The sequence below is a fragment of the Grammomys surdaster genome, unplaced genomic scaffold (assembly GCF_004785775.1).
Source record: "Grammomys surdaster isolate TR1022 unplaced genomic scaffold, NIH_TR_1.0 236, whole genome shotgun sequence".
In the NCBI taxonomy this organism is placed as follows: Eukaryota; Metazoa; Chordata; class Mammalia; order Rodentia; family Muridae; genus Grammomys; species Grammomys surdaster.
The window spans coordinates 2,740,720-2,766,225 of record NW_021604681.1 but is presented as its reverse complement, the minus strand read 5'-3'; the positions used below and the strand labels follow the sequence as shown (position 1 = coordinate 2,766,225).

Here is a 25,506-nt window from a genome sequence, read left to right as displayed (position 1 = left end):
CCCTAGCTGTCCTGGAACTCACTCTGTAGACCAGGCTGGCCTCGAACTCAGAAATTCACCTGCCTCTGCCTCCCAAGTGCTGGGATTAAAGGCCTGCGCCACCACCGCCCGGCTCAAAGGTTACTTTCAATAAATATCTCCCATATTTGTGTGCTTGGCTGTCTTCTGGCTGATCGCATAAGAAGCACATCTCTGCTCCTTTGTTTAATGTCATGTTTATAATTTAGAAAGCCCTTCATTGACATAACTAATAACTTCCTCTTGTTCTATATTCCCTATTTATTATATATTCCCATTGCTCTGTGTACATTTTGTTCACAGCAAGTTTTACCCTTCTAATCACTTAGATTTGATAATTTTAATGACGTATAATCCTCCATCCCTGATAATACGCTTCTAAGAGGTACGAAGATTTTGTCTTGTTCATCCACAGTGGTTTCTCTAATGGGTATGATGTACAATAGGTACTCATTTACTGAGCAACTACATATCCACTGCTTCATCTCAACGAAGATAGTCTTGTAAGGTATGGATGGCTCAGATCCAGATGAGGCTGAGTTAAAGGGCTCCAGACAGGGTTATAGAGCAGATGATTTCATCTTGCCAGAGCCCCTACAGAAGTTAAGTCCAGACATAGCTGGAACCGAGTTTCCTTCTACTCCACAGGACTGGCCAAGAGCTATTGTGTTTAGCCCCAATGGGTAAGTGGTACCTGATAATGTTGATTTTGGATCAGGCTATCAGCATGACGTTCCTGTAATTCAAAATGGAAAGACAGGTTATTTCAGTTGGCTAGCACCCTACCCATTCACCCACCTCGATGATTTGGTAAATCTTAGGACTGTAGAATGATACATAGCTCCTGACTGACAAATAACAGGATCATATTTAAGGTAGCATCTGTCATGAAGAAGGGAAAAGAGGAAAACAGTTTTGTGTAAAGAGAAACACACACACACACACACACACACACACACACACACACATACACACACTGGTCTTACTGTGAAGCTTCTCAAGTTGTGCCTCCTTCGTCTTCCATCGGGGTCTCTTTTGGGACAGAAGGTGTTGTTGAACCAGTTGCCAAGATAGAGAAATGATTTGGGGCTGGGGATAATGTTGAAAGGAGGTGGTAAGGTGCCACCTTCATCAAAGTAACTCATCCAGAGCTTTGTTCTGGCAAACTTCCACTCAATATCAGCATGATCCTATGAAAGACACAAGTGCAAGGTTTGTAAGACAGCAAACTGTGAAATACACTTATATCTCATTTTAACCTCGGTAGTTGATTCTATAGAGGGCAACCTGGCAGTAGCTATATCACCTCAAATCACATATCCCCTATGAATGCAAATTCATCAGTCTTGCAATTAACTTTGAGAAATAAACCTTATTGGGTTTGGTGCTGCATGCCTCTAAACCCAGCTACTCAGGAAGTTGATGCAGGAGGATCCTGAGTTTGAGACTGGCCTGAGCTGTATAGTAAGATCCTACCTTAAAATACAAGAAAAGGTGATATCAGTGTGGCTCAGTAGTAGAGTGCTTGCTTAGATAGTATGTTATTATGAATCCCTGGGTCCAGTTACCAGAACTGAAAGAAGAAATTAAAAAAAAAACGAAGAAGGGGAGAAGGGGAGAAGAAGGAAGGCATGGAGGAAGGGGACTGCAGAAAAATACACAACTTTAAACAACCTAGACAGTCAATAGTAAGTAGATGGCTATTTAAATAAATATCACAACAAAATGGCATGGGCTATTTAAATAAATACCACAACAAAATGGCATATAATCTAACTTTTTTGCCTTTAGCAAGCAGAAAAAGAGCATGTTTTCATCTCCAACAGAAGGTTCTTCTATAATTTCTTTGGGGCAGCAAATTATCTGTATGTTGTCTTTCCCCCCAAACAAAATTCTCCAGTACTGCATTCCACAACCAACCTCAAGTTGACTGTCACCTATTACTTGCTTGTCTTAGTGAGACAGTGTTGACATTCAAAGCATTTTTTTTTTCTGAGACAGGGTTTCTCTGTATAGCCCTGACTATCCTGAAACTTGCTCTGTAGACAAGTCAGGCTGGCCTTGAACTCAGAGATCCACCCACCTCTGCCTTCCAAGTGTTGGGATTTAAGGTATGTACCACCACCAGTGGTTTTTTTGTTGTCTTAATGTGTTTTTATTTTTCAAGACAGGGTTTGTTAGTATAGCTCTGGCTGTCCAGGAACTCTCTCTGTAGACCTGGCTGGTTTTAAACTAGAGATCCCCTGCCTCTGCCTCCTGTCTGCTGGGATTAAAGGTATATGCCCCTACCCCCCTCAAAGCACTTTTTCAATAAGAATTTTTGATGTATAATTTACAGAAACTAAAATTTACCCATTATAAGTGTTTGATACATATATACCATCACAAGGTACACAGGCATATTGTTTTCCTTTTTCTTTTTCTTTTGGTGTTTTTTTTTTTTTTTTTTTTTTTTTTTTTTTTGGAAAAAATTTTTTTTTGTATAGCCCTGGCTGTCCTGGAACTCACTCTGTAGGCCAGGGTGGCCTCGAACTCAGAAATCCACCTGCCTCTGCCTCCCAAGTGCTGGGATTAAAGGCATGCACCACCACTGCCTGTCATCACAGGCATATTGTTATACTTTTCTAGAACATTCTTTTGAAGTTGGGTCTTGCTGTGTAACTCTGACTGACCTGCTATTCACTTTGTAGACCAGATTGTCTTCAAACCCAAAGCCTCATCTTGAATTAAGTCTTTTTAGAACTTGAAATATTTGTATGGAGTGATATAATCACTACCAAAATTAGTATGTACAGTGGTTCTGTCCTCCTCCAAAGTTCTCTTGTGTTGCCCCTTTGTCATCAAACATCTAGCCTCTGACAACTGTCTTTCTTATCTCTGCTCCTATAGTTTGCCTTTACTAATAATATGCCATATAAATAGAAGCATACAGTTTGCAACTTTTTCACTGAGCATTACACATTTGAGATTTGCCTATGGTTCTGTATTGATCAGTGCATTCAGTCTTAACTGCTGGTATGTTTTCCTTTAGTTGACTGTGTGATGGTTTGTTTAATCATTTACCCCTTGGGTTAACATCTGAGTTGTTTTCAGCGTTTAACAATGAATAAAGCTGCTATGACCATGTATGAGCTTCTGTGTGGGCATAGGTTTCGTTTCTCTTGCTTCACTATGAGTGATATTACTAAGTCATGATGTTAATTTGTGTGTAACTTCATAATAAACTGCCTTTAGTTTTCTATATCCTCTTCAGTGCTTGTTGGAGTTTGTAGCAGGATCTTACTCTGGTTTGCAATGGCATTTCCCAAATGGATAATGAGGTTGAATGTTCTGCTGATAAGCCCATTGGTCATCTGTAAACCTTCTATGTTCAAATCCTTTGTCCACCCTTATTGGCTTGTGTACATGTTCGTGGCCTTTTAAACCTGTGGGAATGTTTGAAGTTTTCAGAGCCCTCACAGACATTTCATTCCTCGAATTTTCCTTCCTGTTTTCAGTCAGACTTTTGTCATCCCAATTGGCTTCATTTTCTCACTCAGCGCCACTCTAAAAAAACAGGCATCCTGCTTTCCTCCACAAATGAGCTCACATAAAGTAAATACCTGTAAAGGGGTTAGTGAGCTTGCTCACTGGATAAAGGTGCTTGCTGCCAAGCCTGACAAATTGAGTTCTTGTCCTAGGAGTCAGATGGTGGAAGGAAAGAACTGACTACCACAAACTCTCTTCAGACTCGCGTGCACGAATGTTGTGGAATGTGTGCATGTGCACAGTTGTACACACTGTACACACACACACACACACACACAAATAAATAAATGTTAAATGGCTATTTTCCAAGGAGCTGCTGGACAGATCAAATGGACTACGTGGAGAACATGTGGGCAGGGAATCCCAAACCTATCCCACTCCTCCAGCCAGCCTCCGGGATGTTGTTTTTCACGTATACTGTGGACTGCTTGTGTGGTCTGTGCTATTAACAAAAATGCAGCGTGACTTTGAGTTTAAAACCAACTAAAATGATATGATTGGCAAATGCAATGAATGATTCTTGACCATCTGAGAAGGCCATGCTTGTGATCAGAAGGGGAGTCTGACAAAGAGTATGACTTTAAGCTCATAATTGCCAATGATAAGCTTCTCAGCTGTCTCATGGTGACAGTATAGGTGCTACAGCATTTTGAACAAGATGTCATGATATTTGCAACTTTCAAATATTGGAAAATTAATTTTAGGGCCTCTACATTGATGTGTGAAGATTTACTTCAAGGGCCATGATAGTTTGTGATTGATGATTCATACCCATTAACTTTTATCTTAAAATAATTTTAGACAAGAGTTCCTGTTTGCAGGGCTTGGGGAGTATAGCTTAGTAATACTTAGCTTCTACTGGCCCTGAATTCCAGCACTCCCATCAAAACAAAACAAAACAAAACAAAACAAACAAAAACATGTTTTGTCTGGTAATAGATTCTTTAAAATCAGCTTTGTTTGTTTGTTTGTTTGTTTGTTTGTTTGAGATGGGGCTCACTAAGTAGCCCTGGCTGCCCTGGAACTCTATATAAACCAGGCTAGCCTTGAATTCATAGAGATCTTTCTGCCTCTGCCTCTTGGTGGTGGGATTAAAGGCAATCACCACCATGCCCAGCTTAAAATCAGCTTGTAAAATGTTTAATTAACAATTAGAGGTTCTATAATTTTCTGGAGTACAACATGATCTTCTGACGCGTGTGTGCACACTGTGAAATGTTATCTAACTAAAGTCATTAACACACCCATTGCCTCACATCATCAAAATTGCAGGGAGAACATTTAAGATGCTCAAGTTTAATCTTTGGAAATTGTGAATATGTTATCACACAGAGAAAAGGGGTAATTAAAGTTGCCTATGAAATTAAGGCTGCTACTCAGATGACTCTCAACATGAAGAGATTTCTTTCTCAGATTATCTAGAAGCGCCAAGATTGCTTTTTAGTGGAAGGAGACGGTGGGTACCAAAGTGCTATGATAGGAGAGACTCAGCCAGCCGTTCTTGCCCTTGGAGGAGGAAGGGTGGTATAAACCAAAGAAGGAAGGAAGTTTCCAGAGGCTGAAAAAAAGAAATGAACATGAATTTTCTGCTAGAGCCTTCAGAAAGTTTAAGCAACACCTTGATTTCAGTGATGGGAAGTGACGGTTGACAGGTTTAACCTTGCCCACTGGCAGAGTTGTTGGCAGGATTCAGTATCTCCTCATCTGTTGGATGGAAGGATTAGTTACTTGCTGGCTATTGACTGGACACTTCTCTCAGTTCCCTGTCACATGCTCCGGGGCAGCTCATAGCATTGTGACTGTGAGAGTGAGAGAAGGAAAAGCCAATATGTTCATATCCAAAACTTGCAAGTTTTTTTTTTAATCTCCCAGCTTTTGAAAGGTATAATTGACAAATAAACCTTGCAAGTTTTATGGGGTATAGCACATGTGATATATGTATCTGTGGACTGTTAAATGAAAGACTTCATCGAATGAACATATCTCTCACTTTATATATCTAAGAGAGAACATTGAGAATGTACTCTCAGGGACCAAACATCCAATATAATGTTATTACTTGTAGTTACCATACTGTAATCTCCAAAGTGGTTCTTTACATCCAGTCCATGCTCAAAAAGAATTGCATAAGGAAGTGGTAGTAGTCAAGAGTTTCATCTCTGACACTGCCAGCTACAGGATCATTTCCATAAAGCAAGAAACTAAATGACTATATATAATACTAGATAACAAATCCTCCCCCCCTCTCTCTGTGTATGTGTGTGTGTTTCACATGGACTTTTGTGCATGCATGTGGAGAATAGAGGTCAATGTTTGGTGTCTACCACAATCACCTTATTTATTATGACTAACCCTGGAGCTTGCAGATTTGGCTATGTTGGCTGGCCTGAACTAGCCCCAGAGATCCTCTTTTTTATCTTCCTGTCTCCGGGAAACACACACACACCATCATGACTTTTATATGGATGCTGGAGATTAAGCCCACTGGGTCATCCTCCCCAGCCCCAACAACCCTTTCTCTAACTCAGATGGTTTCTAATTCCTATGCATTTATTTAACTTCTTTTTCTCTCATATATTACATCCAGACCACAGTTCCCTTGTCCTGAACTCTTCCCAATCAGAAGATGGAAAGATCTCTCATGCTCATGGATCAGTGGGATTAACACAGCGAAAATGGCTATCTTACCAAGCAAACTACAGATTCAACACAGTCTCTATCAAAATTTCAACACCACATTTTTTTCGATAGACCTTGAAAGAATAATATTCAACTTCATATGGAAAAAGAAAAAAAACAGGATAGCTAAAACAATCCGGAACAACAAAAGAACTTCCAGAGGTATCGCCATCTCGGATTTCAAGCTATACTTCAGAGTAATACTAATAAAACCCACATGGTTCCTGATTTTTTACCTTCGTTAATGTTTGAAGCCTACCCAGTCATGTTGTCAGATGACAGACTTTTGAAAATGGTATTTTATGAAAAATTTCTTACATGACAATTTGATACAAAACTCTGAATGAATTGACAGTAACATTATAAAAATATGGATATGAAAATTATTCCTTAGCATTTACCTTATTAAAATGAAAATATAGTTGATTTTGACTCCTCTTCCTGAATATTATTCAGTATTCATCCATGAATATAATAACTAGTTGGAATAAAAGTACTACATGTATGTTTAAGAAATGTATTTGCAAAAATAATATAATTTGTATGTCTAATAGCTATCAAAATTTATATAATATCTGTGTTTCTTTTAATACTTTTAAATTAGTTGAATGATAGCTAAATTAAGAATAGTTTTAACACTACCTTATCATTAGGAGGAATAAAAATTAAATTTTAGTTTATAGTTGTCATAATAAATGGCAGCATAATTAAAAATAACAGCCTCTAAATATAATAAATATAAATACAATAACTTATAAATTATAAATACAATAAATACAATAAATATGTATAATGTAAGTACGTATTCAAGGAGAAGGATGGAAACCTCTTCCCTTCAGAAGGAGTTTAACCATTTAATTTTAAACATGTAGTTGGCTACACATAACAAATAACTATGGCATTCTGATGTCATTAGAAATACTTAAATGAGGAATTGAGTATTATTGTCTACCATAGTCCATCATTTATACCCAATACTAAGTACTGTTTAAACGGATAATATAAAGCTTAGATATCAGTCCCCAAATATAAAGGAGATACATGGTTTTGTTTCTTTAGATTCATCAATGAGGTGAATGTCTGAGAGCCTTTCATCTGTAAAAAAAATAAAAAAAAAACTTCATTAAATTTGCTGACAAATGGATGGACCTTGGGGTGCAATTTTTAAAATTCCATTATTTATTTACTTATTTATTCTCTCATACAATACATCCCAACTACAGCTTCCACTCCTGCCACTCCTGGCAGTCCCTTCCCTCCCCTCCCCTCTCTCCCAGATCCACTGCTCCTCCATTTCCCTTCAGAAAAGAGAAGTCCTCCTAGAGATATCAACGGGACATGGCAGAACAAGATGCAGTAAGACTAGGCACAAACCTTCATACTGGGGTATGATCTTAAAAGTGAGGTAACCATGCAGTCTCTCATGTGTGGATCCTCACTTACAATGTTTTCTGTACGTAAATAAGGGGCTATGAGAGTGAGATATAGTCTGTAGAATGAGGTAGGAGTCCGTGAACACAGGCCAAAAGAATACAGAAGTCACAGGAGACACAAAGTAGAAAGGAAGCTCCTGGAGACAGAGTGCTCAATGCGGAAAAACACACAAACAAGTGCCCTTGAAGACCAGGGGAGGGGAGGGAGGGAAAGAGGGAGGGAGAGAGCTTTAATAGTGTGCTCATGTCTGTGAGCACAAGGAAGAACGATGCAGTGGCTCCTCTGGAGATGTGGACATTCAGCTAGTTTCTCATATACTTTGCCTAGACACTGTGGTATCTAGAAGCCATCTGTTTTCTGTTTCTCTGTGTTTGTAATTCCTATGTGAGTTCAGCTTTTTCTTTGTATGTGTTTTATTTTTATGTATTTACCTTTTTAAAAATTTATTTACTTTTTAAAAGTTTGTTTAAAACAAAATGTTTCTTTGTACCCTAGGCTGGCCTCAAACTCCTGATCCAGAACTCTCAGCCTGCTGGGTCTTTGTATGTGTTTGAAAATATAAGCAGCTATGTCCTTTAAAAAGCAATTTGCTTAATGAAAAAAAAAAAGAGGCCGTGAATTTGAAAAAAGAGCAAGGAGGATTATATCAAAGGGTTTGGAGGGGGGAAAGGGAAGGGAGAAATGATGTAATTATATGATAATCTCAAAATTAAATAGAAACTGTAAAAAGTAATTTGCTACAGGTCTGGGGAGAAATGGATTTGCTTTTGGCAAAGTATGCAAACATGAAATGGGCCAAGTTATAAGCCACAGTTAATATCTCTTGAGTTCAGGAGGCTTTCTGATGTTCCAAATTTTAGCTCATTCACTTATAAGCATTTTGAAAAAAAAAAAAAAGATCACAGGAGCCCCTCCTGTCACTCTGATTCCATTCCCTTGGGGCTCTGATAAATTCACATGGAGAATTGCCAAAGAAGTTGGGAAGTAGCAAAGAAGTTGTTGCAAATAATCTTTGCACTAGTTTCTCCCCCCCTCATCTGTTTATTATAAACCAATTCATATATGATCACCAAGTCAGTTTTCAGTTCCTGTATTGAGCAAGAAGCATGTGCCAGGAAAACTGCTAGGGGTTGCTGGGTAGCCCCTGAGTCCTAAATATCAGCAAATGATAAACCATATGCTATGAGCCACTGGTTGATTAAAAGGTATTTGTATACCGATGACTGTGTGAACAATGTGAATAATAATATAATAATAATAATAATAATATAATATAATATAATATAATATAATATAATATAATATAATATAATATAATATAATATAATAATATAATCTGGCACATAGGTGGTGGTTCATTCCCAACTTGCTGTAAATTGATTTGCAGGATTATACATGTGGCTTTCATCAACACGTTTATTTAAACCTTTCCTAATATATTATGCCTAAGAGGTTTTCGTTGATTGGCACAGGATTAGTCTTTCACCTTATATGGTGCACTAATCATACATTGCATCTTGTTTACTTCCAGTGTCTGCTGGTGATGCCAATGCCTTCTTTCTGCCTTACCTTCTCAGACCCCACTGTAACTTTGGAGCATATGGATGTTGACTTTTGAAAATCAGCCACATAACCACAAATAGTAGTCCTTCCCCTTCGAACTTTTCAAAACTTTTAGGACTTTCGTGTGGACCCAGCGACACTTTAACTTCGATGGTGTGTTCTAATCCATGTGTGTGCCCTGCTTTGTCTTTGAGATCATGGTGTCCTGCAGAGCAGGCCAGAGTTTCTATTTGCTTTAGCTCCTTTCACTGCATGGAGCCATGCTCTAACCGTAGAACACACCCTCCGAGGTTGCTGACTTCTTCAGCGGGTAAGCACATGGAGCTTTGTGGAATGAAGGTATCTGTTCAATGTCACATTTCTCAACAAATGCAAGCTCAAGGTTATTATTCTTTCAAATTATGGGGGCCAATTTCTTAAGAGTTCTTGACAGTCTTATGCATTCCCTCAGATCTCCTGCCAGCAGCCATCTTGCTGAGCCAATTGGACAACTTTCTAAGATAATGCAGAGGAGGCAGAACAACACAAACCTGGGGAGAGCAGAGCTAATAATAACCCTTAAAGAGAAAGGCTGTCCCCAGGAATCTTTGGCCCTAGGGACAACTCATCAGAAGGATATTTTGGCATCCTTTACACTAATTATCTATTGCTTCCTTTATTTGAACATAAGACTAGCTCTGTTTCCCCGTGATGGAAAAGCAACAAAAATTATCATGACACACACACCCTAAACAGAAGTGAGAATATTCATTTTCTCTGTCATCTCAAGGGATGCCAATCTCAATTAGGACGCCTTTTTCTCTAGGTAGAAATGAGGGGGGGGGAAGGGTTGTGTCTTAAGTATTTTTGCTCATCAGAATCATGTGGAGCAAATGTTAAAATGCATATTTGTGGAGCTTACCAAAATGTATACATTGCATCATATAGGGTAAAAATGTAATTTAAATGATATATTTTAAAGATATTATAATTTTAACTTTCTCCTATCTATACCTACGTTCCTTCCTCCCTCCCTCCCTCCTGCCCCCCCTCCCTCCCTCCCTTGCTTCCCTCCCTTCTCTCTTTCTTTCTTTCTTTCTTTCTTTCTTTCTTTCTTTCTTTCTTTCTTTCATGGAGTTGCTGTAATTCAGGCTGACTGGGAACATAATGCATAGCTCCGGCTGGTTTCACATTCACAGAAAACTTCCTGTGTCAGTGTCTCAGGTGCTGAGTTTACCAGTCTGGTAGTCCATGCTAATTTTCCACTTTGGTTTCAGTTCCGTAGAAAACAAAACAAAACTAGAATGTTCAAAAATATAGTGCTCAGTGTCTTGCAAGCCCAGACTCCACCCTTTAACTTACCACATGTGTGCAGTAGACTAGGGAGGGTTGCTTTTTTTTCCTCAACTCTCAGCAAAACTGTTCGGTCTGAGATTTGCAGGTAGGTTAGAATGAACTGTTCATTCTGAAGCCTGTTGGGATTACTTTGAATGTTTGATTGACTCCAACTGAACCTCCTGTACCTAGATGCACAGCATCAGGGCAGAGAGCATTCCAGCTCAAACTCAGTGTCCACTCATTGCCCACAACATCTTTTGCAGTCTGACACTTATGCCCGATGATAGCCTATTTTATCCTTTCAAACTTCATCAGTCATAGTGACAATGGGTGCAATGGTCTAATAAGCGGCCACTGTTCTGCCTGTACTCCACGAAACAACTGGTGAAACATGTTCCCTAGCTATGGTCACTAGGTTGTTTTTACAGAGACCGTCTTGATACATACATAACTCAAGATGGCCTTGGACCCACCCTTCTCCTCAATTTACCCTCCTAGAGCTGGGGTTAGTTGTGAGCCATTATGCCCAGAAATGAGATTTTTAAAAACAGATCTATTCTTTAATATATTCACACATATATGTCATATATTCTGATGACACTCATCCCTCTATTCTCTCTTGTCATCCTCCTACCTCCTGCTGAGGTCTTTCCCCCTCCCCAGCATAGCTGTAGCCATTTTGTTCCATGCCTGCCATGTATTTCATATTGTTGCTATAATATGCCTGCCAGTCATTGACACAGAAAAATGACTTGACTCAGAGCAAGATCACACTGGTCTGTATGTTCTGTATGTTCGGTATGTTTGTTAATTTTGTTTTCAGTCAGAGAGGTTTGTTAATCTTAGGAAATTCCACAAAGCTTCATGTAGGACCTATCAAATTAAAAGGTGATATGAACTGTTCTGTCCAAATGGCTTGAGTCAGAGCTGACCACTGTGCAGCATTTCCTGCACCTGCTAATGAGCTCACTGTGTTTTTTGTGTTTTTCTTTTTTTTCCTTTATAAACTGACAGAGAAAGCTGTTCAGGGTTGTAGCCTTAGATATTTCTGAGCTACGTTTCTGATTGATTAGTATTAGCGTGTGTGTGTGTGTGTTCAGGACAACTCATGGACCCCAACATACTTTCCACCAAGTTCTCATTCCACTTTCATGTATTTTTTTTTTCCTTCGTGAGCAACTGGATTTAACTAGTGCCACTTAGGGGTAAATGAGTGTAAAGCTATCCAATGGAGCATGAGTAACTTGCCAGTGGCTTCATCACTGAAGACAATAACTTCTACTTAACTTGCTCTTATGTACAATTGTGGTAAGGAATGAACTTGCCACATGAAATTTGAGACATGAACATTTACGAGAAGCTTGTTTATATTGCCAAAGACATATGTAAGCATGCTTAACAAAGTGTACAGTGCTGTATTAAATATATATAATTTATGTATTATTGATGCCACAGATTAAAACCTGGGACTTTATTCATTATTATCATGAAATCTACAAGGGAGGCAGATTTTATTTCAATTAAACAATTCATTGGTCTCCATGCGTGGAATACTTGTAACGAATACAAATCCAGTTATCTATTTGTTAAAACAGGGTTGACAAAGTATAAATCACAGATTGCCCAAAGCTTCTTTTTATCAATTCATAAAATGTATTTACTCTGTGTCCCATTTTCCTAGGAAGCAGTGGGACATGAGGAAAACAAGTGACAGCCCCTAGTCATGAAGCTTCCTTAGGTCTACAAAGGTTGAAAAGATGCATATTTTGAAATCAGCCATGTAACTGGAAAACCTAGCCTTGCAGAGACTGGGTCGGTGGATACACAGAGAAGAAGGGGAGGGGGCAGAGACTGTGGGAGGGGTTAGTAATTGGGATATAAAGTGAAATATATATATGAGCCTACAATATTCTAGAACATGAGTTCTAGTTAAAATGGAGGCCCTCTGCTCTAAAATATCCCTGCATCAATCAGTTTGCCTGTGTGACATGTATAAATGAGGTTTTATGAGCAAAACCCCATGACATCATCTCCTAGAACATCCGCCAGGTGATCCTCTTTATAGCCAGGCCAAGGAGACTGGATGGGGTTAGTGGAGAGATTTATAAACCCATTAATTCAAATTTTCTATAATAATTGTTGATTCTGGGCTGGAGAGATGGCTCAGCGGTTAAGAGCACTGTTCTTTCAGAGGTCCTGAGTTCAATTCCCAGCACCCACAGGGTGGCTCACAACCATCTGTAATGGGAACCGATGCCCTCTTCTGGTGTGTCTGAAGACAGCTACAGTATACTACTCATTATACACATAAAAAATAAATAAAACTTTTTAAAAAAATGTTGATTCTTTAATGAGAAGTCTATAATGCTTTCTTTTTTTTCCACTTTGCAAGATTTCTGTTGTGTCACAATTATTAGGAGACATTTTGAGATACATATGTTTCTCATCAAGACTTTGTTATTCAGGGAAAAGTGGGAAGGAGAGTAAAGGAAAACAGAATTGTGTGAAAGAAACCAAAGGCATAAAGGAAGCAGAGAAGGCTGGGTATGTAGGAGAGAGGGGGAAAGGAGGATGAGAAAGAGGAGAGAGAGAGAGAGAGAGAGAGAGAGAGAGAGGTTATATTCTTATTTTACCGTGATATTTTCTCTAGTCCTTCTTTAAAACAGCAGATTTATCTTGTGCCAGTTGATGGCCCTGGGAGGCCTGCTTTTTTCTGTGTGTGTGTGTGTGGGGGGAGGAGGAGGTTGTAAGCTGGGAAGAGGGAGTGGATCTGGGGTAGAGGGGGAGTTGAGGGAACTGGGAGGAGTGGAGTGACAGGAGGCTTCTGTCAGGATGTATTGTATGAGAGAAGGGTAAATAAAAAGAAAAGTAAAGCAGTAGGTTTACCCTAACAACTGAGATAATATAAATTGGCTATTATATCTCAAGTAAAAGGCAGACAGTGTACCTAACACCACTCTAGGTATTTTGGTTTGTGAGTTGTCAATGCTCTGAGCCCATTTCATCTCTGGTGATCACAAGAAGAGAAAGGCTTTCTTAATGATAGCTTAGATTACACATTTAATGTTTTCTAAGTGTTTTAAAGTGTGTGTGTGTGTTTGTCCAAAGAAGCCAGAAGAGGGCATCGTATCCCCTGGAACTGGAGTCAAAGGCATTTGGGAGCTGTCTGACATCTCTGCTGGGAACCCATTTCCGGTCTTCTGCAAAGGCAGCAAGACCCCTAAGTGCTGAGTCATGTCTCCAATACCATATTTAGTTCTTCAATTCCAAGCAGAAGCTGGGTTCGTGGTCACACACTTGTAACCTGAGAACATGGAGGCACAGGCAGAGCCTATCTTTAGGAGTGACACAGTGAGTTCTTGTCTCAAATATTGAAACAAAAAGCAAGCAGGTCCCCCACCCTCCATCTCAATCGAATCAGAAATGAAAGAATATGTATATCATTTGTTGTTCCAGTCAAAAGATTTGTTGTATCCAAAACAAGGGCTCCGAGAAGAAGAGGTGCACACTTTGGTAATGACCTCTGGGCCATGGGCACTTGAATTGTCTACAAATGTACTTTGTAATTTATGAAGAAATCATCCTGAGACCAGTCCTCGGGGAGACTCTGTGTTCAACAAGGAGCAAGTTTTTACCCTCCTGAATCTCAGCCTGGAACTCTTTTGAAATGCCCACTGACGGTAACTGTTAATATATGGGGGCTGCTGGCATCTTTGGCTTGGCAACTGCTACTCAAATCTGAGCCTTTGCAAAACCACAATGATGGTGACATTTCCTGTACCTCCAATCACTTTTTATTGCTTGTGTCCATCCCCAAGCTTCCTGAGGTATGTACGGAGAGAGGCATTAGGGCTAACTGGTAACCGGCATAGTCAGTCCTGTTTCTGTTAGATTGACTCAAGATAGAATCTCTGTGACAACTATTTATGTTTTTTAACATCCAGGTCAGGCAATGTGTCAGCTACAGAGAAGCAGTTCAGGCATCTACCCTGTTAGGTAGCCTTTTAATAGCAGGAAAGAAAATAAAGAATATATTCTTCCCATTTCTCCTTGTCTCTCTTGTCAATCACTAAACCACTTGGCATTCAGCAGGAAGCAGCACAGGCTACGTCTACATTTGGAAAACATAATTTGGAGCTCAGCAGAACCCTGCTACCACATGCCATGAGAATCTGAAGGTGGATCGTTCTGGTGCCCAGCAGATAGACACCCCCCACCCCACTCCAAAGGCGTGCAAACACACAGAAACAGAAGGCAGAGAGCAATAGAGCAAAGAAAATGCTGTTCCCAAGGCAGGCCACCAGGGGGCGAGCCAAACCAGGCCCAGGCAGAGAGTTGCAGTCTGAGCAGTGACCATTTGCTGGTAGCTGTACTTCCTTTGCCAAGAGTGCCTCAGTCTCCGGTTCTGGAGCAGGGTGCTGGACAGGTCGTTTACTAGTGTAGATATAATTTCAAGAAACACTGTAGACATACAAGATCTGTTTAGGAAATAAACAGTCAGAGGGCCTAGGTGTTTTAAGGTAGGCGTGTGAGAGAATGAGTTCTTGTCTGCCATGCTCAGGAGTAGGGTGTCAGGCTTGTTTATACTGTGGTTATAGGCTGGGTTTCTGGCAGAATAATTGTTTTTGGAGACAGGCTCTCATATGTAGCCTTGGTTGGCAGTGAACTTGCTCTGTTGATCAGACTGACCTTGAACTCACCAAGATCTGCCTACCTCTGCCTCCTGAGGGCTAGGATTAAAGGCATGAGTCATGTGCTGGAGAGACTCAGTCATTAAGAGCACTTCTTGTTCTTGCAGAGGGCCTAGGTTCTATTCCTGGGAGGTAACAACTATCAGTAACCCTAATAACTTCTTTTTTGGCCTCTGAAGTCACCAGATGTGCAAATTCTGCATAGACATACATGTTGGCAAGACCTATACACATGAAGAACCTGAATCTTAAAAAAAAAGATGTATCTTGGTATGAGGATTTGTGTCTCATCTTATTCTATTTTGTTATACTGTGTTCAGTTGACATCCCTGGGAGCTCTGCTCTTTTCTGAAAGGAAATGGAGGAGGAGGGGATCTGGGGGAGAGGAGACAAGGCACTGGGAGGAGTGGAAACTGAGGTTGGGATGTATTGTTTGAGAGAAGAATAAAAGTAAGTAAGTAGTAAGTAAATAACTAACTAAGTAAATAAATACTAGACTGGGAAAAGAAGAAAGATGTGAGCCTTCTAGTTGTCTGACAGAATTAAGGACAGAGTTGAGGGGAAGGTGTGTTTGATGTCTGGTGAACATCCTAAAAGAAAACAAAGAAAGCCAGAGGTGTAGGTGCCAAGCATAAGGACTTAGCAAAGATGACAGTTTGCAGAAACAAGACAGTCTCCCCTTTGATTAGAAGCCCAGAGACAGTGAGTCAGTCAGCCAAAGGTAGGGAGGAGTGACGTTGGATACTGGGTTTCCTGTGTGCATCATGGACTTTGAATTAGAATGCAAGTCAAAAGGAGGAGGTATGATATTGTTGCTTTGGATTGGGAGACCTTACTGAGAATTGGTCCTTGGCTAATATCAAAATGGAAACTGAAGACAAGAAATAACAAATGTCTGGGTGGGTGGTGGGACAATGAATTCCCATACACTATTGCTAGGAATGAAAATTAGCATGTCCATTATAGAGAACAAAATGGAGGTGCCTCAACAAAAGAAAAACAGAATTCCTAATATCCAACTGTCTCACTTCTGGACTTACACACAAAAGAAATGGAAATCACCATACCAAAGGGATATCTGCATCCAGATGTTTATTGTGGCATTATCACAATACAGAACCAACCTAGGTGCCTATCAACAACACATGAATGGGTAACAAAAAAACGCAGTGAGTATGCACAATGGAGTAGTATTCTGCTATTAAGAAAATGAAATCCCTCTCTTTTTGCAACAAAATGGATGGAAATGCAGGGCATTATGTTAGGCGAAATAAGCCAAATTCAGAAATCCAAGTAGAACATATTCTCTTTCAGAAGCACAGGCTTATAAGAAAGGCTGACCCACATGCAGAATTGTTAGAGTTGGAGGGAAGGGAGGTTCGATACATAGAGCCTGGATTCCTATAGTGTTTGCTGTATACATGTAATGAGATAGCACACTAAAACTAACTGATGTGTATAATTTAAGCATGCCAATCAGAAAGGAAACAGAGCATGTCTCCTGAGAGAAGTCGCTTCAATCTCTTTGCCTCAGCTTCCCCATTTATAAAATGAAATTACTAATAATACCTCACAAAGTAGGTATAGTGGTTTACTGAGATAATATACACTGAATGTATAATGAATAGTGGTCATTAATAGTGATTATAGTGATAATAAATAGAAAATAATTGGTTCCGTGCCTGGCAATTGATAAACACATGTCCAAATGCCAGTTATTCTGATTCATTTTATGGTAACTACTAAATTTTGACATCTTAGAAAAACTCTAAAACCTCTTAGATTTGGCTAAAGGTGGAAAAAAAATGTGACTTGTCCAGGCAGTTAGCTCCAAATGCTGGGCAGAGCTCCCATAGATGTCAGTGATAAGGGCCAGAACGAGGATGTACGGAGCCTGACAAAGCAAGCTCACTCCTGTAGTTATGGTTGTCCAGACAGGATCTAGAGCGTTGATGGAGCTCCTAGGTACATGAATCTTCTCCATGCTTCTCTTCAGTGTGCCAACACATTCTTTCTTGGGGCAAAAAGGACTCCATTCATGTTTGAAAGTTTTCCCAAGGAAGCAGGGATGGCAGAAAGGAGTAAAGGGTACACCTTCAGTCTTACTGCCTCCAGCAAACACCAGGGCACTCTTAGCTGGTGTGCAAGCTATTTCCCTCCTAGAGATAAGAGCTCAACCGTGCAGTCACTTTTCTGTCTTTTCCAAATTTGGGACATACTTCAAAGTACAGATTGACATATACCTTCTAACTATACCTCATAACAATGTTGTCAAATGACACTGGTTGGACTATAATTGCATGAATAGGTATCACTCAAGTCATTCAAACTTTGAAGGCATGATACAAGCACTAATTAGACAGGGACGAAGAAGATGAGGAGCTCAACATGAGACACGGAGGGGAGTCAGCATTTAGCAGTAGAAGGGAGTTCCTTTTGTTCCAGTCTTTGAAGGGTAACATGAAGTGGTACTTTTTACACAGCCTAGGGACTGGGGCTTCTGAGGCAAACTGGTCTACTCTACACTACATGGCTACCCAGGTTCCAATCCCTGCTAGTCTGACTATTGTTGGGCGCATGCTTTTGGTAATAACTGCTAGTTAATACACTCATGATGATAGGGCTGTTGTTCCTTTTCTCTTTAAGGAGATGCTTTATATGTTTTGATGAATGGGCGTGTCTGTTTTCTCTTTCATGAAATGTGACAGTCCCTGATCAGATTGCTCAGGGTGTTTTGGCAGCGTAGAAAGCAGAAACTGAGGTGAGCAAGAGTCAGTATTGAGATTGCTTGAGGGCCTCCCAAAGGGAAGAGCCATCTAGTGACATCTGAAATGGCTCTGTTACAACTTCATGCAATTTCTAATGCTTCTTGAAATGAACAAGTCTTTCACCTGGAAAGGGACTTTGCTATTGCTTACATTCATTCCAGCTTTCAGAGTTTGGACTATTTAGTGGGACTGGAGGCTGGGGGGGCTTTATACTGTCTTCTGCGTTCTTAAGAAACAACTCTTTGGGAGTTGAGGCAGGCCCAGGATTTTTCCGGGAAGAAGTCATGCCAGATAGTAGGGCTTTTATCCCCTGATGACGACAATAAAAGCTTTTTATCACTGGATCTGGTTAGGTCATGGAGATTGTATAGTTTGCAGCTGTGATAGAACTAGGTAAAGAATGACATTGTGCTATGGTTCTATTTTTAAAAAATATGTGTGTGAATGTTGTGTGTGTGTGTGTGTGTGTACCACATATGTGCCTGGTGTCTATGGAAGTCAGAAGAGGCCATTGGAGTTTCTGGAATTGGAATTATAGGTCGTTATGAGCCATTGTGTGGGTGCTGGGACCTGAACTGGGGTTCTATTTAAGAGCAGTCAGTACTTGTAACCACTGAGCCATTTTCCAGCCCATAGAGCACATGCATTTCAAGTAAGGGGCAATGTGACAGTGTGGTGAGGTCAGACTAGCCCAATGACTAGCATATTGGGAACAAAGACTATAGAAATAAGGAAGAAACCAAAATTATCACATTCTTGACATGAGTTCTGGGTCATGGACACTCGAGTGCTCCAGAAATGTAGTTTGTAACTTATAAAGAGAACATCGTGAGAACAATCTTCAGAAAGGCCCAGTTTTCAACAAGGAGCAATTCTTTCTGAATCTCAGCCCAGAACTCTTTTGAAATACAAATATAGCCGTTTTTTCCATCTCCAGAATGTCCACTGGAAATTGTTATTTTATATGGAGGCTGCTGGTATCTTTGACTTGGGAACCACTGCCCAGATCTGAGCCTTTGTAAAACCATAATGATGGTGACATTTTCTGTGCTTCTAATCTCTTTTTCCTGTTGGTTTCCTTTCTGTCTGTTCTGCAGGCACATTCCCTCATGGAACCTCTCTTTGCTTACCTGATCTCAGGAAAAGCCAGGACCCATACATTTAAGCTGTCATAGATGACTGGCTACCAGTTCAGATCACATTTGTTTCAAAACTGGGAACAAAATATTAAGAGAAGAAATACATGGATAGCATTGCAAAAACTGACTCTGAATACTGGTGATTTACGGTAACTTTATGTATGTTTTCTCATTTGTACATTTTTTTTCTTGTTTAGGTTCAACTGCTCATTAAAGCAGACCATCTCACCAGCATCTTTAAATCATTCACAGAATACTGATAAAGAGCTCAACTCTTTCTGGGATACTGCTTAGCTGCTGCTCTTAACCTTTGAACTAGAATAAACACTGGAAAATTTCCCAGTGAGATTTGCTGACAACCGAATTCCTACCAAGGCTGAAGCAGCCTGTGATACCCTTTGAAAGGGGAGATATGAGTTTCCAGTGGTTTCTCTTTCTGATGTCTTTCCCACTAAAGCAGAGGCCTTCTTCTAAAGAGACACTTGTGAAGTTAGAAATGTTACAAATGGAGTGAAATCTACTTTCTATTTCTTTACAGCTTATGAAAACTTGGGTATTTGTGCAGTTGGGCTGCCCAATATCAGCATCCTACTGGGTCCACTTTCAAATGGTGTAAATACACAACCAGGAGATTCCAGAACAGTGGGTAGGATTCAGAATGCTTAGCTCTGGCTCAAGATGTGGGAGATGGTATAGATCTGACTCAGGCCATCTACTCAGGCCCTTAGGGAGGGGAATCAAGGTATTTTCTTTGGGTGTAGAAGTAGGTGGCACCAAACCAAACCTGCTACCAGCAACTGGTGACAAAAATGTTAGAGTTGATGATTCCCATTCTTGCTAGAAAATATCACTCCACTCAGCGGGCACACCAGAGCCCTACATTAGATGACAAGAAAACTTCAACTTTTTTTTTCCTATCACTAGGAATAGTCAACTGCTAGATACTTAGTGAGACAACTAGAAAGGCTTTAGCAGGTGAAAAAAGAAACCATGTATATTCCATGTGTGTTCTCTTTCCCTTTCTAGAGATAGACTAGGTGTGAGCATAAGTCATAAACCATCTCAAAGTTCTTTGTCTAGTCGGATTTGAATAGAAAGGAGAAAGAGAGGAAGGGAGGAGGGAGGGAGGGAGAGAGACAGAGAGGAAAGCAATGATGCTGAGCTCTATTGTGTTATTCTGTTTCAACATAACAATGGGATAGAATTTCAGAGCTGGGGAAGACCTTGCTGTCCTGCTCTGATCTGTAGAGGCAGACTCACAGAGCTGGCAACCATCTTAGCAGTCATCAATCCAACTCCCTCACTTTTTGGGTGAAGAAACAGAGGCTCAAGAAGGAGAAAGAAATTACCAAGTTGACTCCATGATAAAAGTCAGTCCCACGATTAGAGTCCTTGGATTTTAATTTTTTCTACTATGCTGCCATTCCCTTTTATAGTCACCCACTTAAACATCTATGACCTAAAGTACCACAGTAGCCAATTTTACATACTTAAAAAAAATCCCCAGTGGTAGAAATTCTACAAATTTGCCTTTCTATCACTGTGAGAAAGTACAGGAGAAAAATCAAATTATAAGGAGAAAGATTTACTTCGGTTAATGGTTCCAGTCTATTGTTTCGTTCTTTTTTTTAAATATGTATTTATTTTATGCATATGAGTATACTGTAGCTGTCTTCAGGGACACCAGCAGTATTGGATCCCATTGTAGATGGTTGTGAGCCACCATGTGGTTGCTGGGAATTGAACTCAGGACCTCTGGAAAAGCAACCAGTGCTTTTAACTTCTGAGTCATCTCTCCAGCCCCTAGCCAATGGTTTCCTGATCTTGTTACTTTCAGCCTGTGGCAGAACAGCACAGCACAGGAGCATAACAGCCAGGGAGCAAAGAGAAAGAGAAAGGAGATAGAATCCCATAGTCCTTTTCAATGTTATACTCCACAATGACTTAATTTCCCATCAGCCCCTCCTACTAAAGGTTCCATTCTCTTCCATTAGCATCATAGGCTGGAAACCAAGTGTCTAACATGTTGGCCTTGGTGGGGACATTTTAGATCTAAGCTATAGTCCCCCTGTGCTAATATATTTTGTTGTCATTTATAGTTAGAAAGCACTATCAAATAGATAGTTCATAAATCTCTTACTGTAACATATATCCATCAGTGTTTGGAAATGAATAAGAAATGTTTATTATTTCCTACAGTATTTGAGAAATGTTGACAGTCTTTGTGAAAGCACATATATCACATAAACATATATGTATATGTATCCAATAATAAGCTTATATAGGCTAAATGATTTCTCATAACAAACAATACCAGAGAAATAGCCCATAGGAAGGAAGAAAAGACTTAGGATTTATCATTGTTTGCCTTCTGCTTGGTAGCATCAGACTGATCCAGGTGTAGAGGACAAACTAGCAACTAAACATTCAAATTAAAAAATATGATTCAACTGAACTAGTCCTCATTTAACCAGACTCAGTTGTTAATACTCTCTCTAGAAATGATAAACAGGTTTATGAGAATATAAGTCAAAACTGAGTATTTGCTTTGGCAGGGGGCAGGAGACAGACAGGCACACACACACACACACACGGAGGGAGGGAGGGAGGGAGGGAGGGAGAGAGAGAGGGGACAGAGACACAGAGAGAGAGAGACAGAGACAGAGACAGAGAGAGACAGAGAGAGAGACAGAGAGAGAGACAGAGAGCACAGAGATACAGCAGAGAGGTACCACAACTAATCCTGAATCCTCTACCTTCCCCATTTCTAGTCTAGGGTAACCTGCAGTAATGATTGAAATAATATGATGGACAAAAAAATTCAGCAATGAAAAATGCAAAATGTCATGGTGTATGTATGTAACCCCAGTACTCCAGAGGCTGAGGCAAGAGGATTGGGAATTTGAGGCCAGCCTGGGCTACACAATGAGACCTGTCTAAAACCAATGAGCTCAATCTAAGAAGACCTAATGGTAGAGTAGTGTTACTCATCTCTACTTCATCGAAATAATAGTCTTTCTTACACATTGAGCATTATAATACACTTCTGTAATTCCAGGTACTGAACTATAGAGACAGGAAGACCTGCAGTTCAGGGTCGTCTATAGAGACAGGAGTAACAGCAGTTCAGGGTTGTCCTTGGCTACACAGTAAGCTTTAGGTTAACTTTGGATACTATGAGACATTGTATCAAAGACAAAATAGCCCCTCTCTTTCTCTGAAGCTCATGTTTGCAACAGAATTCCCAATGTGGGGAAGAAGATGTTTGCTTTGTTCTCCTCAGAGAAGCAGATCAACTCTATTTATCCTGAACATAAGTGAGAGGCCAAATTGAGTAGCGAATTGTGTATTTATCCCTGGAGGTTTCCTTACTGAAGCAAAGAAATGGATGCAAATATTTTAAAAATATTTTCAACCAATAGTAAGAAAGTCATCAAATAGAGTAACCTAATCTAGATTACTGGCATTGTACCCCAAGACTGCAAACAGAATTGCTTTGGAAAGAAATCAGTTGAACAACTGACTAATGCATATTCAGTAATGTATATTCACTGAGGCAAGCATGCTGTTTCACAGGGCTTGCAATGGGCTCCACATCACTGGGGCTTCTCCAGAAACCCAAGGAAGCCCCATTGTAAAACAGTTACTCACGGCAATAAGCTGGTAGGAGTTGTTCATCATGGCAATGAGCATGTTCAGCAGGACTACCAGGGAGATGACGTTGTATGTCCCAAACATAGTAGCTCCCACAAACTCGGTGAACTCATGGCGGGCCTTCACATTGGTAACATAGAGATTTAAAAGTCCAAAGACAGACCAGAAAAGTGACTGAAGGGTTTCAAAGAGCCTAAAAGAGATGCAAGAGCAGGTTAGTTTTCTAAGGAGAGTTCGAGAAGAGAACAGACGTGACGTGGCCTATAAAAGGGCAGTCAGATTTGGGACAGGTAGACTGGCATGCTTGTGTATCTTATGTGTTTTGGTCTCTTCCCTAACACAACAGGGTAGCCAAGTCATTTCATTTGGATACTTTGTGCTTCTACCTGGAATATGATCTTTCCCCCCTCAGTGTATTGGTAACCTAAAAATGCTCAGAACTCTATTTTCCACCTTCAGACCATGTTATCTATTACCTTCCTAATTATTCGGGGTCAGTAAATGCAGAGATTAGAACATGGAGCTTTACAAGGTGGAACAGGGCTGGAGAGATGTCTCAATGGTTAAGATCACTTGTTGCTCTTCTAGAGGACCCAAGTTCAGTTTCGAGGACTGTGTTACAAGTGTCTGTAACTCCAGCTCCAGGAAATCTGTCTCTTCAAGCCTCTATAGGCACCTGCAGTCATATGCACACCCTGACATAAAGACACACACACACACTCACACACACCCTGTATGTAATTAAATTTTTTTTTAAAAGTAATATAGAGCTTGGGCTATACTGTAACATGTTGAAATCTCAACTGACATTTGCTTCCTCTCACTCACTGAGTAAGCATGAGGGCAAGTTGCCTTTCTTCTCTACCTTTGCTTTGGTCCAGGGGGATGGAATATAGAGGTCCACAAATATGATCCCTATCCCCGAGATGCTACTTTGTGGTTCTCATAGGGCTCAGATACTACTAAGCTTAGTGGAAGAGCATGACGAATCCCAAAATAATAAAGTTATATGTGTTAATGATATATACATTAAGCATTATTAAGAACTCAATCTATATGCCTGTTTTGATAAGATCTCCTGGCTCACCTTGAACTCATTGTGTGGGCTAGACTGGCCTCAAACTCAATGAGATTTGCCTGCCTCTGCCTCTTGATTGCTGGGACAAAAGGCATATACTGCCATGCCCTGGCATGTTTTATCCTTTTATGAATACATTATTATCATGACTCATAAAACTTTGCTGTGGAAAGCAGCAATGTTTCCATTGTAACAGGCGTTACTAATTTATAAAGTGAGGAGGCACTGCCAAGAAATGTGGAAAACAGGTGATGTGGGCCCTAGAGACATATCCAAGAGATGCTTTTTAGATGATAGCCAGAGGATCTCAAAAATCTGTGGAGGAAATAGTGACTTTTTTCATAAATGAGAAACCAATAAATCAAAGGAAAACTTTACTCTTTTTGATGATGTTACACTCAGAGATTGGTTGGCTCACGGACACTGAGCTAGTAAGTGCTGAGCCAGAATTCAAGGGCAGGTCTGTGTGACCTCGCCAAGTCATTACATCAGTCTCTATGAGATGGCTTCACGAATTATTGCTTCCTGTTTAAGTCTCCATACCCAAGCATGAAACTTTGCAGAAGTCTGCCCACCGAGGTCCAGTGCAGTCGGCTCATGATGGCACTTCCCAAGCAAGAAAAATTGCAGAACACAAGGAAAACTATTCTTGAGAATGAATATCCTGTTTTAGTTTGCTCAAAAAAATATACTGTTCCTCATTTGCAAGGTGGAATCTGGAGTATTGGGGTGGTCAATGTTGTCTTCAACCACATAGTGATTTGGAGGCCAGCCTGGCCTACATGAGACCCAGCAGTGCTGGAGATAGAACCAGGACTCTTTTAACTCTACCCCTCGCCCAAGAATTTGCTTTCTGAAAAAGAAAGGAACTTATCTTCTTGGATTGCGCTAGTTCATCTGTAATGTACATAGAATTAGTACACACAAATTTGTGGGGTAAAGTTTTGATACAGGGAGATTCTATGTGATGACCAAATCATGGTAATTGCCATCTTTACTGCCTCTAGCATCTGTCATTTCTTTGTGGTGAAACAGTTAAAATCCTGTCTTCTAACCAGTGTGGAATATATACTGTCCTTATCTAGAGCCATCCTACTGAGGACAGGAATGCCAGAGCTCTTTGCTTCTTAGTACAACACCTTTCCCACTGGCCAAGCTTTTTCATGCTCCCTCCCTCTTACTCTTCCTCACCTTTGATAAGTACCAGTCAGTTCTAGTACAAGACTTGTAAAAGTTTACTTTCATCCCCATTTCAAAGCTAATATCTTTGTTTTATTCAAGTAAATATTAAGTGACAAGGCATTTGAAAATCAACAGTAAGATGGGAGTCTACAGTTCAGGGGCCAGGGTGTGAGAAGCAGAGGTTATTGACAAGTCCTGGGAGTACAGATCTGGGCCACTGTACTGAGCTTATGCAATTCTGGGGATAGAACACAGGCTTTGTGCATAGTAGGCATTCTACCAACGGACCTACATTCTCAGCGCCTCTTCTGAATTTCCAGGAGACTGGAAGTCAGAGCTGAGCAATACATTGTATCACACAGCTCAGCAGAAGGTTAAAAATAAGGAGCTATGAGGTGCAGAAATCTAGTTCTGTTACCAGGGCACAGCCAAGGCTTGGTTGTGTTTTTTTACAC

General features: G+C 40.2%; 1 protein-coding gene across 1 annotated transcript in view; it reads right to left on the bottom strand.

Moving 5' to 3' along the window:
- Positions 1–25,506, bottom strand: part of Trpc5 (transient receptor potential cation channel subfamily C member 5) — a 126,948-nt gene that overhangs the window by 6,000 nt on the left and 95,442 nt on the right. Inside the window, exons 6-8 of the mRNA XM_028773873.1 lie at positions 22,789–22,984; positions 1,005–1,208; positions 713–754 (exon numbers count right to left, since the gene is read on the bottom strand). Of these exons, the coding sequence (XP_028629706.1) occupies positions 713–754; positions 1,005–1,208; positions 22,789–22,984 (442 nt within the window). The remainder of the gene's footprint in view (positions 1–712; positions 755–1,004; positions 1,209–22,788; positions 22,985–25,506) is intronic.